This window comes from Manis javanica, chromosome 3, assembly GCF_040802235.1.
Source record: "Manis javanica isolate MJ-LG chromosome 3, MJ_LKY, whole genome shotgun sequence".
Lineage (NCBI taxonomy): Eukaryota > Metazoa > Chordata > Mammalia > Pholidota > Manidae > Manis > Manis javanica.
In genome coordinates this window covers 51,491,412-51,508,241 of record NC_133158.1, presented here as the reverse complement: position 1 = coordinate 51,508,241, position 16,830 = coordinate 51,491,412, and the positions used below count along the sequence as shown (strand labels likewise).

Below are 16,830 nucleotides of genomic sequence, written 5' to 3'. Positions count from 1 at the left end.
CAGTCCTTGCTGCCGAAGGAAACGGTAGCTTCATTTGTTTTGCTTTGCGTGGTTTTCACAGGGCTGCCTCTGAAGAGAGAAGAATGGCGTTCAGCAAAGGATTTCGGATTTATCACAAATTGGACCCCCCACCTTTCAGTCTCATAGTGGAAACTAGGCATAAGGAAGAATGTCTCATGTTCGAGTCTGGGGCTGTAGCCGTGCTCTGTAAGTCATCCGTTATAACCCAACTGATCATGGCTTCTGTTTTGATTTGAAATAATTCACATTCAATCATTTTTTAGAAAAGACCCTCACAAGCCCCTCACTGTATTTCATCTAACAGATTATGCTTTTATTTTCCTTTAATCAAACCTTAAATATTCTTTTAAACTTTCATTTTCTTCCCTGTCTCCTACTTCAGGTTTCTCTTGCGGGTGGGGAGAGATGCAAGCTTTGGTTATAGGTGTTTGTTTTTCTGGGTTCTTCTGTTGTTTCTAAAAGTAAAATTTTCTTTCTGAAGAAATTGTTTCTGTCACACCATGTAAATCCATACAATGGCTTGCTTGACATTTTTGCTGAAATGAACAAAATTTCTTACAGACAGCTAGAGTTATGAACTTTAAGAGTATTTATCTAATATTTTTGGAATATTTTCCTTACAAGAATTGAAAACTGATAAAATTTCATTTGAGATACATGATTGATTGTGTTATTTAAAAGATTATTTTGATAGTCTGTTTTAAAGAGAAGGATGACTGCATCACCAGAAAAATAGTAAAATAGGATGATTTAGGTTATTTTATGGATAAATGGATGAAATTAAAAATAAGAAGATTGATTTAATTGACTTTTTTTAATATAAGATTTTGGCATATAATGCCGGTTTGGGGTATTTGAAATGTAATTGTGTTTTTAAACGCTTCCTAGTGAAAAAAGAAAACTGCTTGTTCTTTTTCCTGTTTTTGATGTGTTGGCATCAGTTTAATTACTGGTCCTATTTTTGAAGATTGAAAGTAGTGGTGAAAAGTCATACTAACAAATATAAGCCCCTAAAAATTTTAAACCATTAAGTTTTTCTTCTGATTCTATAAGTTAAAGAGAGTAGTAAGACCCTAATCTTTGCACACAGAATAATAACATCAGTTAAAGTGTTAACCTGATCTTAATACTCTTAAAATAGCAAAATTCTATCCTGATTGGGGAAAAGAGTAGTGATGTAATGAAAAGTCTTAAAATAACAATGTATAAGCAATATACATATTTTTGGTATATATGGGAACCTGGCTTGAGTGAGCAGGAAGGGGCTATACGTGTTCTAAAACAAGTATTAATAATATGGGTTATACACAATCAGTATGCTCTTATTCAAAATGATTTTTATATTTAAACCAAAATAGAACTTGCTGCAGTATTAATTTTCATAGCATATTTTTTCATACTGCAAATATAATTTTTATTTGAATGCATTCTTTTAAAAAAATATGTGGGGGGGAAAGGGTTTGGTTTAGTATATGAAATAATGAAATATCTTCCAGCTGCTTATGTTCTTTGGTGACATTACCTGATTTCCTAACCTGTCTAAATTCTGAAAGTTTCTTTAATTGTGGTTACTGGTAATAATAGGGAGTCATATTTTCAGCTACAAAGTATATATTATCTATTATTACTGGGATTATTGCTATACTTTTCAGGAAGCCTAAGTATAAACACACTTCCACAACTCCAGCAGCCTTTTTTTTATGCCAAATAATAGTTAAAAAACAAACTCTCCAAACCATCCATTTTGTCATTGACACTTATTTTAAGGAAAAATAGTTATTTAAAATACTGTCTTAGCTATTTATTGATTCTATTTATTTTCATTAGATTTAGACTAAGCAATTCTTTCAGGAGAAAAAAATATGAGTATTGCCTTTCTTGGTAAAGCTAGCATAAGTGTGCATATAATCTCTTGGGTCTTTACTAACTTCCCTACTATAAACTTTACAGTAATACTATTAAGAGCTAACAGGCCTTTTTGTTAATCATTTGACTTGTAAAATTAATTTGACATCCAATTTGGAGTGAGGCCAATTTGTGCTGTAAAGAGTTCATATTTAAAACCTGCACGTTTTTAAATGTCTGTTGTATTCAGGAAACAGTGCTTGGAAAAATACTGAGGTGTTTATATCTTCAGCAATCCCAGCCCCTTGAATTTCAGTGCATCCTGTGTATTAATCTATCAGAAGAATCTTCTAAAATCATTTTTTATATTAAAACAAAGTATAACCCCACTTTTCAGTAAAATTAAGTTCAACACTCTCAACATCTCAGTCAAGGCCTTCCATATTTTGGCCCCACCTTGTTTGTCCAGTGTTGATCTCCTTTAAGGGGACTAGTTTTTTCTCAGTGCTTTTCCAAAATACCACCATGCTTTCTCCAACCTTCATCATGTTGTTTCTTCATCATTCTTCGAGACTACGGGAATGGTTTTCTCTACCTTTCCAGTCCAAGCCTGTCAGTCACAGCTCTTGAGAATCTGTCCTACCCACCAACTAAAGTTCAGTTTTGTCTCTTCCTTCATTTCTCTAGAACTTAGTCTGTATCACAAGATGAACACTTTTTATGTGCTGTTTTTCTTGTTTTCTATGTGCTTGTATGCAGGTGTTTTTCTTGAAAATACCTGGTGAAAGTGACTCACACAGGACTCGAAGTTTATGATTTCTACAGGCTCCAGTTATCCAGGCTTTAAAGAGTGAATTTTTAAAAAGTAGACATTTTAGGCAATACATATTGTTGAGGATTGGCAATCAGTTATCTTGGCTTATGCCAGAACTGTCATGAGATACCCAGTATGAAGTCTTATCTTTCATATTTTAGCACATATCAAAAAAAGGGTGCAAATGAAAATAATCTCAGATCATGGATCCTCTTAGGTACTGAGTGTCCATTAATCCAGCCTCAGAACTCTGTGTTTATGTTGATAGAGTTCTCAGCTTAAATCAGTCATGATTCTATGTCTTAATTAATCAGTTAGCCAGTGGTTTTTAGCTCTGGCTGCACATTATAATCACTTGGGGAGGTTTTCCAAATATGGTGCGTGGCCTCCTTCCCAAGAGAGATTCTGATATAATTAACTTGGGGTAATAATTTCTGAACATCGTTTGTATAGGCCTTTCTATGACAGGTTATGGAGTAACTTTTCTGACTTGCAAATTTTATCCAAAATAACCGTGCTTCCTAAATTTCAGTGCTATTGTTGTCTCTTATAGAGCTAATAACTAGTTTTCTTGAGACCTTCAGCCTGAACCAAGTGCTAATATTCCCTTAACACTTTTAACTTTTATTAGTGTAGTGCCTTTACATTATGTCAAACTGTGCTCAGGCTTCTGTGTCTGGGTGCTGTGGTCTGAAGAAGAGGCCCTTGTTTTAGTAATCCTTGTATCCCTAGTACTTAGTAGGGTTTTACTCGCACTTGCAGAATAAATAACTAAATTAGTGGCATGGGGGAAAAATTAACCCAAACAAGATTACCGGGGTGTTAAAAAATTACTTCTTGCTTGAAAGTATGGTACCTTTTCCTCTAAAATTTATTTTCTATCATTTAAAGAATTGCTGTTTGATGGAACTGCTCATATAAAAGATAAATATACGTTGTTTAGATTTGTCACTGAAAAATCCTTTTGAAAATAACTGTTAACACATTATTAAGGAATTTCTGAAATGCCAGTTAAAAATGTGTGTGAATGACTTATTAACAATTTGTTTCAAAATTACTTTTCCTTAGATGGAAAATAATTTCATTATTAATTCTTTACATGTTTCATTTGTTTTTTTAAAAACTTCTGAAACATTCTTATTCTTAGATGATAGTTAATATGTTTTAGTAGTGAACCCATTTTTTGTGTTACTCGCTTTTGAAAATTACTAGTCCAGAAAAATGTTGAATTAAACTGAAATTTGATGTCTGAAGCAATGGTGCAGTGTCGCAAATAGATTCTCTGTGACTAGTATACGGTGTATACTGTCTGGTTCAGTTTTCCTTGTCTTTCTACAGTTACACACACAGAAAGATCATTACAGGGAAAGGACAAGTAGCCAGTCAGACAGATATATACATTAAATTTACAAGCTATCTCATATTTTACATCCCATCTCATACTTTGGTAAAGGTGAATAATTTACTTCGTAATTGTATCCTAGTAGAAGATGAAGCAAAGAGAAGGTCAACCCAGGGGAAATGGAGGATGATTGTAAAAACAGAAGGTATGGATCAGTTGTTTAAAAGATGGGGATGTAAGCTGGTGATGCAAATTCCTAACTCTTAAAATTAGAGTTTTTTTCTTTTTGATACCACATGTTAGTATGATAGTAACGAGTAATTGCTTTTATCTGTCTAGTGGTAAGATTATTTTCAGGTTTTCCAAGTAGCCTACTTTAAATCAAATCAGGACTCATATCATGTACTTAGTAGACAGGAAGGTCAAATCATTTAACTCCAAACCTGCTTTTACCCCAGGTTACTTCTCTGAGTTTGTTTGAATACCTATTTTTTTTCTTTTGTCATGGAAATATGAACCATAAAACTATAGGACAGTATTTTAGAGATCACTTTCACAGAATGTGAAGTTAAACTGCACATTGTAAAGGAGTAATAATCATGAAATAATAGTTGCTGTGTACTGGAAGCTTCCTCTGCCATTCACAACATTAAGTTAATGTTGAACATTAAGAAGTTCCTAAACTTGATTGTTTTCATGTCTCATTAAATTTTTCACAGCACTGCTAGAGCCACAGTTCTGTTTATTAAATAGTGAGGTCCAAACACTAAATATTTGTCCTAACGATTCTAGTAGCTGTTTGCAGAAGTAATGCAAATAAGTTGAAAAGAACTTATTTCCTTTGTAAATAATGAGTTATTTCCTTTGCAAGTAACCAATGTTGAGTGTTGAACAGCTTTTCAAACCTTGGAATTAGGTTGGACAGCTCCATCCTTATTTCCTGTTCCATACTGATTTTGGAGTGGTGCTTGCTGTTTATCAGAGTAACCACTGAAAACCCTGGTCTACAAAGATATGCTCTGCAACCTAATGTTAAAACTGAATTCTACGTCATGGTAATAGTTTGGGAAATGCCCAACACGTTGAGTATCTCCATGTTTTCCTTCAGTTTAAAAGATTCTGCATCTCTTCTGGGAGTTTGAAGCACCCTGAAGCATCTGAGCATACAGTTTAGAAGATGTGGCATTAGACATGCTTTATATCATTTAATTCTGTGTGTGGGTTGTGCCTTTATCTCTATTTCATAGATATGGAAACAGGCTTGGAGAGATTAAATAACAGGTCCAGTGACATAATCTTACTATATGATTGTTTTCACTGTAATTATTATCTGTACTTTTGTGAGGGGTATTATTATGGGATTGGAGAATGAAGAGCAAAAAAGAAGGGAATGCCAGTGGAAGATTTTAAAGTTCAGAGTGAAATGGTGGCATTTTCTAATGAGGGAAGTGTTAAACTTGAAGTTTTTGCCTACGAACTATTAATATATTAATATATTAATCATGGTTTGATTTCAAGTTAGATCATTTTTTAAAAGTTTCTTTGCTTGGCCACGTTAAATGTCAGGTTTTAGAATTTTGGATGACAAGTGTAGTAGGTGGTGATGACAAGCAGTATGCAGTTGTTGTTTTTTTAATTGCCAAATGCTGCCTGTCAGCATGATTTGCCCTTTAGATATGTTGCAGTATCCTATGCCTTTTTAAGAAACATTTTCAACTTGAGGGAAGAAATGACTTTTTATAGTTGACTTTTTCTGCACAGAAAAGATGAAATTTAGACCTGTTATATATCACTTTATGTTAGGGTTGCAAAAATTCATTTTCTCCTTGTAAATAATTTTTGGTGTTCATATTTAATAGAAGGGAAAATAAACAGCAACATAAATATCACACTTAAAAAAAATCAACCTAACTTTTCTATCCTGGGCCAGGTAGCAAGATTAGCTTATTAATGTAGGGCCAAACCAGTAGTTCCTAAGTGTTTTCACTCTCTACCATTTAACTTTGCTATGAGGAAATAAATGGCAAAGGCAGAATTTCTCTCACTGAACAGGAAAACCCTTTTATGTGACTTTTATTACATGATTGCAGGTCTGTCAAATACTTTAATTTGTCCTATAAAGTACAACTAACCTGAACTATAACAGGATTTTTTGCTTCTGACCTTGATGGTCTAACCAGAACTGGATTTACCCTCCCACTTTAAATAACAACAACAAAACAAACACAATATATGAAATAATTTTCAAACATTGAGCATAGGAAGCACAAGACACTGATCCCTGAAGGAAGGGAAACAAATGAGGTAAACTATGATCATTCCATCTTACTACCAGAGACCTTCCAGGCTGCAGAAGCAGTAGGGAGCTTGGGGAAGCCCAGGCACCTAGAATTCTCAGGGCTGAGTACCAAAGAGCAGACAGCTCCACAGAGAGCACCAGATATGTATATGGCTTCCACATGAGATTCCAGCTGAGTGCTGAGTACCTGTGTATGAGGTGGAGAGAGGCTTTACTGCCAGTTGGTTATATGATCTTGGATGAGTCACCTAACATCCAGTCTTTACAATCTGAAAATGAGTAGCTTGGATTGCATGATCTCTAGATCTTGCACTAAAAGCTCTCTGGTTCTGCACCAAAATGCTACCTGCATGCAAACAAGCTGACCACAAACTGTGGTGCATGCAACCACAGGCAAATTATGATTCTAGGAAGATCATACTAATTTTTAATCTTGTTTTTACATTCTTTCTGACTTTTTTTTTTTTTTGAGAGGGCATCTCTCATATTTATTGATCAAATGGTTGTTAACAACAATAAAATTCAGTATAGGGGGGTCAACGCTCAATGTACAATCATTAATCCATCTCAAGCCTAATTCTCATCAGTCTCCAATCTTCTGAAGCATAACGAACAAGTTCTTACATGGTGAACGAATTCTTACATAGTGAATAAATTCTTACATGGTGAACAGTACAAGGGCATTCATCACAGAAACTTTCGGTTTTGATCATGCATTATGACCTATAAACAATCAGGTCAAATATGAATATTCGTTTGATTTTTGTACTTGATTTATATGTTGATCCCACATTTCTCCCTTTATTATTATTATTTTTATTTTTAATAAAATGCTGAAGTGGTAGGTAGATGCAAGATAAAGGTAGAAAACATAGTTTAGTGCTGTAAGAAGGCAAATGTAGATGATCAGATGATCAGGTGTGTGCCTATGGACTAAGTATTAATCCAGGCTAGACAAGGGCAGCAAGACATCCACGGATGCAGAAGATTTCTCTCAAAGCAGGGGGGTGAGGTTCTGAGCCTCACCTCTGTTGATCCCCAAATTCTCACCTGATGGCCCCCCTGCGACTGTGCCTGTCTTAGGTTGTTCCTCCCTTGAGGAATCTTACCCGTCTCTGGCTAACCAGTCATCTTCCGGGGCCATACAGGGAAATGTAAAGTTGGTAAGTAAGAGAGAAGCCATATTGTTTGCAAAGGTTAGCTTTTTACTTCTTTGCAGATTTATGCCCTGTGGCTTCTATGCCCAGCACTTGTCTCGAGGTATCTTTACCACCTGGAGGAATTACGATACTCGGTAAATTTGATATGAGGCACGAATTCTATTTAAGGGTTGTAATTAGGAAGGAAGAAGAAAAGCTATAGATGTAGCATATGAAGGAAACATGGGAGGATTGATTATTTCTTTGACATATCTTCTTGTAGAGTACCTTAAGTATGTATAGGTTTTAAACTACTAACTAATTTGCACACACATATTAACATAATAGGAATACGGTGACATAAACAAAGCAAATCTATAATTACCATCCATCTCCAGTGAAGTCAAGAAAACCATTTAGGCACCCTAGGCATTTGTGAAAATTTATCTATGATATGATGGATATTGTCCAACTGTACTTGAACCATCAGACAAATTAAAGCAGCCCATTTCTGGGATCTGTTCACATCCCATATGTTCTTTTAACCATAGATAGTCTATAGTCATGAGATTTTGGAGTGCTACAACTTGCACCCCTCCCAACTCCTGGCTGAGTTCCAACAGTACAGATCCAGTCAAATTCGTTGCTTTCTGACTTTTTTTTTAGCTTGGTCTTCTATATTAGCCGAAGGACAGTCTATTCCCCATCTAGAAGTTTTGAGCCAAGCAGAATGTTGATACTGGATAGCAGGACCTTCATTGGGTAGGTTAATCATTTAGCTTGAATTATTATAATTTATCAGAAGTTGGAGAAATGTATATTTAAATTTAATCCTCAAAATACCATTTAGGTTAAAAACCATTATGACTTTTAAATTACCCAATGATCTTAGGTAATGGGTTAATTTTGTTTCCTTCTGTTCAGATGGTAGAGTTAGCAATGCAGTTGTTATTACCATGTGACAATTATTCTGGGTTTAATAAGCCCCTGTTTTAGAGTCACAGCTCATGGAAATCAGGGAATAGGTATATGATTATGTTTCCATCTGAATTTCTCTAGTCTGATATTCTGCTTCATTATTTGCCTTAAATTCTAATTTGAGGAGGTAGGGTTTAATACCAGCAATGCTGAGTAACATCAGCTATGTCATATGACAGACATAACATGATAAAAGTAAGCCACTTCGGCAAAAAAGGCTGTCAAATAGTGTGATAGAGAACAATTAGCATGTCAGTTTTTGATAGAACAATAGGTATATTTTTACTCTTCAGTGTTTTTTGTAGTCTATAAATAGATCATTTCTACAGCTCCTATTTTCATTGCTTTCCTGTAGCTTAAATTGGAAACATAGGTAAGCCTGCCTTCAGTCATGAATTTGTTCAGTTAAGAGAACTTTGAGAAGATACACACAAATAAAATAATGAATGAGTTAAGTTACCTGAATTAAGCTGTGGAGTATCACTACCTAATGACTTTATGTAGTTTTAAATATTTCTCAACCTCTTTTATGATGAGCAAAGTCAAAGTTACTATTTTTCAGAGATAGTTTCAATGGAGTATGTTAGTAAAGCTAAGTTATTTAGGATGAATGTAAGGTAAACATTTATGACATAGTACAGCAATATATACCCTTTCTGGGGTCTCCATTCTGGAACTACCAAGTCTTTTCGGATTTAGTATGTATTTATTATTTGATGAATATATGAGAGCCTTGAGAAGAGCAGGCTATGGGGTCATTCTAAAGGTTGTAGGACTTCTTGCTCCCTTTCAAGTTGCAAAGTCTAAATGCCCATTGAACTTTGGACTACTATTACTCTGGTATAAGCAAATTGGAAGAAAGTACCCCTATGATCACTTAAAATTCTAGTAGCCTCTACCCTCTCACCGACTAGTCAGTTATCTTCTCTCCTTTCTGAATTTATCGAGTATGCCAAAGACTGTCGTCAGTGTAAAATTTTTGATCATTTTATTTTTGGGAAATATCAAACATACATCAAAGGAAGAGAGAATAGTGTCATTGACTCTCATGTATCTGTCACCCAGCCTGAACAATTACCAACTCATGGACACTTGTGTTTATTTACATCCCTATCCACTATCTCCCCCTCCCTGTTTTATTTGAATTAAATTCCATACATCATGTAATTTCATCTATAAGTATTTTTTTGGGGGGTATCATTAATCTACAGTTACATGAGGAACATTATGTTTACTAGACTCCCCCCATCACCAAGTTCCCCCCACATACCCCATTGCAGTCACTGTCCATCAGTGTAGTAAGATGCTGTAGTATAAGTATTTTTATGAGAATAAATTTTATGGCATGTATTTTATTTTACCTTACATTCTATTCTGTGACCTTATTCATATTCCATATTTACTAAAAGTTCTAATGAGGTTAGGGAGGATATGTTTAAAAATATAATTGTAGATTTATGCTTAAGATAGCTCTGTGTTCTCAGGAAATGCATTCTCATATTAGAATGAAAAAGAAAAAATTTAAGGTGTGAACGAAAGATACTGTTGAATGTGACAGAGGAAGAAGAGTTTTTCCCTTTAAAGTATTGATAGAGTTGGGTACCGTTGATCCCCAAGTTAGAGAGTAACTTCAGAAGTCCGGCTTTGCCTTACTTTACATGTTTAACAGGTGAGTTAAAGAGGTGCCAATCTCCTTACCTTAGCTGAACTGCTAAAGATCTTGATCAGCTGAAAACAGTGGTCTTCTTGGACATTAATACCTACTTGTAGTTAGAGAAAGCAGTAATTTTGTAAAAAGAAAGGTTTGTTTTTCCTGGCTTCTTGTTTGTTTAATAATACCAGTATGAACAAGAGAAAAAAAATACAAACATCTCTATAAAAAGCAATCTGTTCTCCTCATTGGAAGCACAGCAGATACTTTGGAAGACAGCACTGGCAAGAAAGTGACATGAACTTTCATTTCTGCTCATTCTTTCACTTTGTTTTCCTCTGATTGCTACACACGCTGCCATTTAATAAACTCTACTAGTTTAAATGCTGGTTAGAAATCCCTTAACAATGCCTGTCTTCCCCATCCCCATCTTCCACTCCCACCTTCATACCCTGCCAGAGATAACACATTTGAAAATTTCCAGCCATCACTGTGAGGAATTGTTAAACTTTAATTATGAGGGCATTCAGATATTATCCATGATAAGATAAAGTTTATCTTTTTATGTACTATTTTAAAACTAACAAAACACATCCCCTTTTGTGCTGCAGCATCTCAGTTTGTTTTGCCTATTGGATGAATATTAACAGCTACAGTGTTCAGAGTCTCAAGTTATGTTAGTAGTGTGTTGAGATGCAAAGAAATGAAAGCTGGTTTTTATTGCTGTTAGTATATGAGTGAGTGTAGTTTAAAATAAGGAGTGGAAAGAGGTGTACTTCTAGTCAGAATGAACAGGGAAAACTTCAAGAAGGAAGTGGCATTTTAGTTAGCTTTGAAGGATAGGTAATAATTGGAAATGAAAAGATGACTAAATGACATTCCAGATGGAAAGAGCACTTTGAACAAAAAGAGGAGAGGGGAAAGGGTGTGGAACATGTGGAGGGGATGGCATGCAGCGTGGGATGCAGGTGGAAAGTATTAGAGGAGGAGGGATGGAGTAAACTCTTCACAAATGCTGTTTTACCTAAAGGTTATACACATTATTTTAAAATAGAATGGCTTTCTTATTTTAAGTGATCTCTTTATAGTGGAAGATCCTCTAATTATTTTCTAGAATTGAATTACCAGAGAGATGTGACAATAAGTCTAATTAGATCTCCCCCTCTTACATCATATGTTTCTCTGTATTTCACAGAGTTTTATAAAATAAAGGAATCTTTTTTCCCCATTAGGAAAAATATATGGGAAAGAGATAGCATGATATTAAAAGAGTTTATCTTAGTGCTGTTTAGAGATAAAAGCTTCTGAATTTAGGAATATACCCACATAGTTTTCAAATTTATTTTCTCTGGTTACATTAAAAATTTTTTTTAAATTTTGAAATAATTACACACAGAAAAATTGAAGTTCAGTACAAAGCACTTTTATTCTGAACTGTTTGAGAGTAAGTTGATAAAATGATGCCCCATCACTTACAATATTTCATTATTTATTTCCTAGAAAGATACTTCTGTATAACTACAATATAATCATCAAAAAGTTAAACACTGTACTTCTTTCTAATCCTCATACTGCATTCAAGTTTATCAGTTGTCCCAACAATGACTTTTATAGCAAAAAGATCTAGTTTAGATTTGTGGATTCTATTAGTTCCCATGTCTTTTTGTCTCCTTAAAGCTGGAAAAGTTCCTCAGTCTTTGACATTTATGACCTTAAAACTTCTGAAGATGACAGCCAATTTAGTAGAATGTCCTTCATTTTGGGTTTGTCTGATGGTTCCTTATGCTCAGATTCAGGGTATATACATCTTGGCAGGAATATTACAGAGGGGTGTGTTGTGTTCTTCTTATTGTCTCCTGTCAGGTGGCACACAGTTTTGACATGTCCCATTACTGTTGGTATACACTTTGATTACTTGGTTAAGGTGGTGTCTGCCAGGCATCTCTGGCACACTTTTTTTTCCTTTATAATTAGTAATTTAAGGTGAGGTACTTTGAGACTATGTAAATATACCATTCCCATTAAGCTTTCAATTAATGGGCTTATTCAGTGGGTTATAATCTGTTATAACTCATTTCATTGCTCAGATTGTCCTAGGTTCCTCCGTAGAGGCCCCTTCAAGCTAGCTTCTGCATGTTTTTCACATGTCTCCATTATTCTTTGAATGCTGTCTTACTTGTGGCACAAGAATATTTTCCAGGCTCCCCTTGTCTCTGCCCTTGCCCTGGAATCAGCCATTTCTCCAATGAGTCCTATTCCTTTTAGTGGAGAATGGTATTGGAAAGTAAGATCTGGGTGCTACATGTGCTCATTGCTGTTGGGAGTATTGCTGATCCCAGGTCCTTTCAATGGAGAAAACTTAAGAAGAATATGTAAGTATGTATGTATATGTGTATGTAATTATACACACTCATTTATATCTCAGTCTAGAAAACTATGAGTTCACACTGGCAACTCCAGTTCCAATCAGTACTGCAGTGTCCATTCTAGTTTTCTCTCCCTCCATATTTGCACTCCACTTGTGTGACAGTGAGAAACGTGGCTTCCATTATCCTTGATTATTCCCCTATATGATCAATCAACCACTCTTCTGTTGCCCATGTAGCCTCCTCTTCCATGTGGGTGCCCTCCTCAGCCCACTGGGATCCCACTACCTTGTCCTGGGCTTCTCTCCAGTACACCCTGCCCTACCCACTCTTCTCAAGCTCCAATATACTATACCAGGCCACTCCCAATATCTTTGGGTAGATACCACCCTCCTCACCAACTCAGACTTTTCTCATGCCAATCAGCCCTTCCCCCTAGGAGGATGCCCTCTTTCCCCACCTCTGGCTTAAAATCCATGCACAGGGCCATCCTCCTTAGTTTGCTTGGGCTCTGACAGCCTGCAAAGGACTTCCCTCCACTCTCTCCCAGATCTTTAATGTACTTGTTTAAGAATAGGGAAACATCTACTGTCCTTTAGATAAAAAATGTGTAGGAATAAGATACTCAGTTTTCTCTTATGGAATCGAAAGTATCTGGAGTTAAAAGTGTACATGGCTCTGAAATTACATTCACCAATTCACTACACATAAAATTATTGCCCTAGTTATTGCTAGGGCAATAAACTAAACAGAGGCCCTCCCCTCATGAAGCTGCATTCTCTGACTCTGGCTATTTAAGGTTAGACAAGTTAGTAACAAATTAGTAACCTCTCTAAGCCTGTTTCCTTATATGTCAAATGGAAATAGTAGTTTTGCTATGAAGTTGTTGTGAAAATTGAATAATGCATGAAAAATACCTAGCCCAGCATTAGTTACTGTCATAATCATCACAGAAGTAGTATACAAGTACCTTAGCTAAAACATTACTCATTGATCTAAAAATCATTTTCAAATTTCAATTAGTATTTTGAGGGGAAACAAAAATATTGGCAGAGCAAATGACATATCATCTGCTTGCTCAATTATTTTTCCTTTCCTTTAGCATACTTTTATCTAAGAATATGCACTTTAGTTTAAATTGTGTGCTTGTATATCTGTCTGTCTCGTTTCTTGAGTCTCAGAATATAAGAGGGTGTAAATAAATAAGCAGCATGACATTTGTTTGCATGTTTGAATAAGTGAGAGTCTAATAGATGGGTCTTCATTGGGCCTGGGAGACATGATCTAGCCATGTAATTGGAGCACAGTTAATGAAAAGGTAGTTATTAGGCATTATTAGAAAGGAGAGCATTTTGTTACATGGTAATTTAAGTTAAAAAATGACTTTGTTTCCTGAGGTAAGATGATGAATTAATAATAAAAGTATTTTTTCTTTTTAATTCTTACTACCTGCTGATATTGAACCCAAATGATAATTGCTACTGAAAGTGATATATCTTGTGATACCTATATTAGTATATTAGTGATGGTATTTAAATACATATAGCATGTAACCAATAAAATCCTAGAATATTTGCCCTGGAAGCCATGCCTTCTACTATCAGAGTTATAAGAAGTCTCTTAATGTTTGTTTTTGTGTACATGTGGCACTCTTAATGAGGCATATTTAGGGTAGGCAATACTGTTTTACATTGTAAAATATAATTCACATGTAATGTTTTATATTGTATGCCTTGCCATTGAATGTTAATAACTGCTCTAAAAACACATGGGATAGTAATAATAAAAATAAGAACTCTAGTAATGTAGAATGAGATACAAATCCCCGTAACTTTAATGGCTTGGTGAAATCATCCCCACTCCCATTTTCATACTGGGTGATTTGATAAAGTTAAAAATCCACACTTAATGAACATACTGTAGCAGTATCAGGTAATTGAGAGATTAGTCTTAGTCTCTGCTGCCAACTAGCAAAGCACAACTCATTCAGAGGCAGAAGTGGGATAACTAGGAAGAAGACTTAAGAGCAGATGAAGCAGGCACGGAAAGTGAGATGGTTCGTGGAAGCCTGAAGAAGGACTCTGAGGCAAAGGGAAAAAAATCTCTAATGCAAACTACTGAGGAGTATTAGGCAAAGCAGTGGGCTGACAAGATCTCCATAAAGATCACAGTAAAAGATTGACAGGAAGTGGGAAGGCCAAAAGGATCTGCTTACATGCTTTTCTAATGTGGAGGGCACAGGTGTAGCCAAAATGGACTACGATTCTGTATCATAGTTGAGGAAGGACAGGAAAAGGTGATGCATGCAAGAGAGAGGAGTAAATAAGGAGTGAACCAGTCAGCCAAGAGGTGAGTTGGGGAGTGTGGGATAGAGTGGATGAGAGGGCAGTAAGAAGGGAAGAACTGGAAGGGAAAGGAGAGAATGGGAAGGGTCATACCTTCTGGATTCGTGGGCTTTAGAGTGTATTATTTATGCTTGTCCATTGACATACTAGCTGTAGTTTATATTTCTTTGGTTCTTTGTCAAATTTTTAAAAGTGTGTTTTCTAAGAACTAGGAATGGGTTTCCTTTAAAAGTTTCAGGGTTTGTTTTCTCATTTTCTCAGTAGAACAACCACAACAGCCTGCTCTGGGGAAATTATTCTGTGTTATGTTTATTAGCAAGATAAGGTTAACTTTATAGCAGAAGAACTAAATCAAGACAAAAGCCAGACTGAAGATTTTCTCTTCCTATGCTAAAGTCTTCAGTCAAGTATTGCCATCAGCTTTCCTAATTTAAACATTTGTCAGTCTTCTGTGTGTCAAGCACCATTCTAAGTATCAAGGATATAAACGATGAATAGTATGGAGTTCCTGCCTTCAAGGAGTGGGGTGGATAATGAGAAAGGCAAGGGAAGATTATATCATAAAGAGGGAGCTCTGTGAAAGAACTGTGCCTGGAGAAGTAAAAGTAAAGAAAGGTTTCAAAAAGGGGCCTTGTACCAATGCTTTTATAAGGCTAATAGAATTTTGCCAAGAGGCAAAAGTTAGATAGAGCAGAAGGGTAGATCGCTGTGCAGAGGTACAGAAATGTAAAAAAGCATGATTGGGCAATGGTGTGAGTTTGATTTGGTTAGAGCACAGGATGTAAGGGGTAGGAGGGAGGGGGTAATGAAAAATGAAGCAGAGGAAGTATGCTGGGATCAGATTCTTCTGAGATGCCCTGTGAGGGAGTTGGGTGTCCTGTAGGCAATGCTGGTGCTTCTGTGGTACTGGCAGTAAGACAGGCGAACAGATAAGTGGGACAGAGCAGAAGGGTCAAAATAGCCTCCAAATATGGATATTATTATTATTATTATTATTATTATTATTATTATTATTATTACTTTATTAGCCGTGCTAAGGAAAGGCCTCAAAAAATTGGCTAAAAACTCAGAATTTTTCCTCTCCACAGAAATCTTCAGTAAAAAGCGAAAGATTTATGCAATCCGAAGAGAAACCAGAGTATAAAATACGGATATTATTAAAGGCTATTCTTCAGATCAGTGGGAGAGGATGGATTAGTTAATAGATGGTGCTGTAACAATTTGCTGACTCTTTGGAAAGAAAAGTTATTGGTTGAGGAAATATTTTATGCATTATATTTATGTTTAGAATATCAAATTTAGGCTTAGAAATTTTAGGTTGAAGCTCCAGTTTTATAGCTAAATGGAATCTGACGTTTCAGGGCATTTTTCTCACCCTAAAACTTTTTTTTGTAGCATCTGCAGAAAAAGAGGCAATCAAAAGTACATACTCCAAAGTACTGGATGCATATGGACTTTTAGGTGTTTTACGATTAAATCTTGGTAAGTTTATTAATTCAATATAATTAATCTTTTATCATTTCTATTTTCATAACTGTAGATTTGAGAGATACTTATATTGTTTCAAACTCCATATTTAAGCTCTAAGTGGTACATCTTTTAAACGCTAATAAAGCTTATCTTGGAATAACGTTTGGTGACCGGAAAGGCATGCTGCATGCTCCAGCTCTTGTGATTTTAAGTTCCAGAAGCAGTGTCCTCTTTGAACACTTTCAGGGATTGCTATCAGTTGTCAAAGGAGAAGTTCAGGGCATTGCCTTCTCTTTGCTTCAGTGCATTTAGGAAAAGATGTCTTAGTGGGAACCACACTGATTTCCCCAATTTATAGTGGGAAGGACATCTGCTTTGTATTCAGAACGTCTCAGTTTGAATTTTTCTTTGCCCCTAATGTTATCATGGGTTGCAGAGTAACCTTTGTGATTACCAGTTTGGTTGTCTACATTGGTGTGACTCGAAGTACCTTTCCATGATTGTTTTGTTATTGGACTGTGATGAGATGAGGAGCTTGCACCATCATGCAAATCAATACA

General features: G+C 35.6%; 1 protein-coding gene and 1 non-coding gene across 10 annotated transcripts in view; one reads left to right on the top strand and one right to left on the bottom strand.

Moving 5' to 3' along the window:
• The window catches only part of SYNJ1 (synaptojanin 1), a 70,754-nt gene that overhangs the window by 1,670 nt on the left and 52,254 nt on the right, over window positions 1–16,830 (top strand). For all 9 annotated transcript variants that reach the window (XM_073231419.1, XM_017641912.3, XM_017641907.3 and 6 more), the window contains exons 2-3: window positions 62–207; window positions 16,196–16,282. In XM_073231419.1, the coding sequence (XP_073087520.1) occupies window positions 62–207; window positions 16,196–16,282 (233 nt within the window). The remainder of the gene's footprint in view (window positions 1–61; window positions 208–16,195; window positions 16,283–16,830) is intronic.
• LOC118971767 (U5 spliceosomal RNA) lies at window positions 15,827–15,942 on the bottom strand. The gene has a single exon (XR_005060422.2). It is a non-coding gene; the product is annotated as a U5 spliceosomal RNA (small nuclear RNA).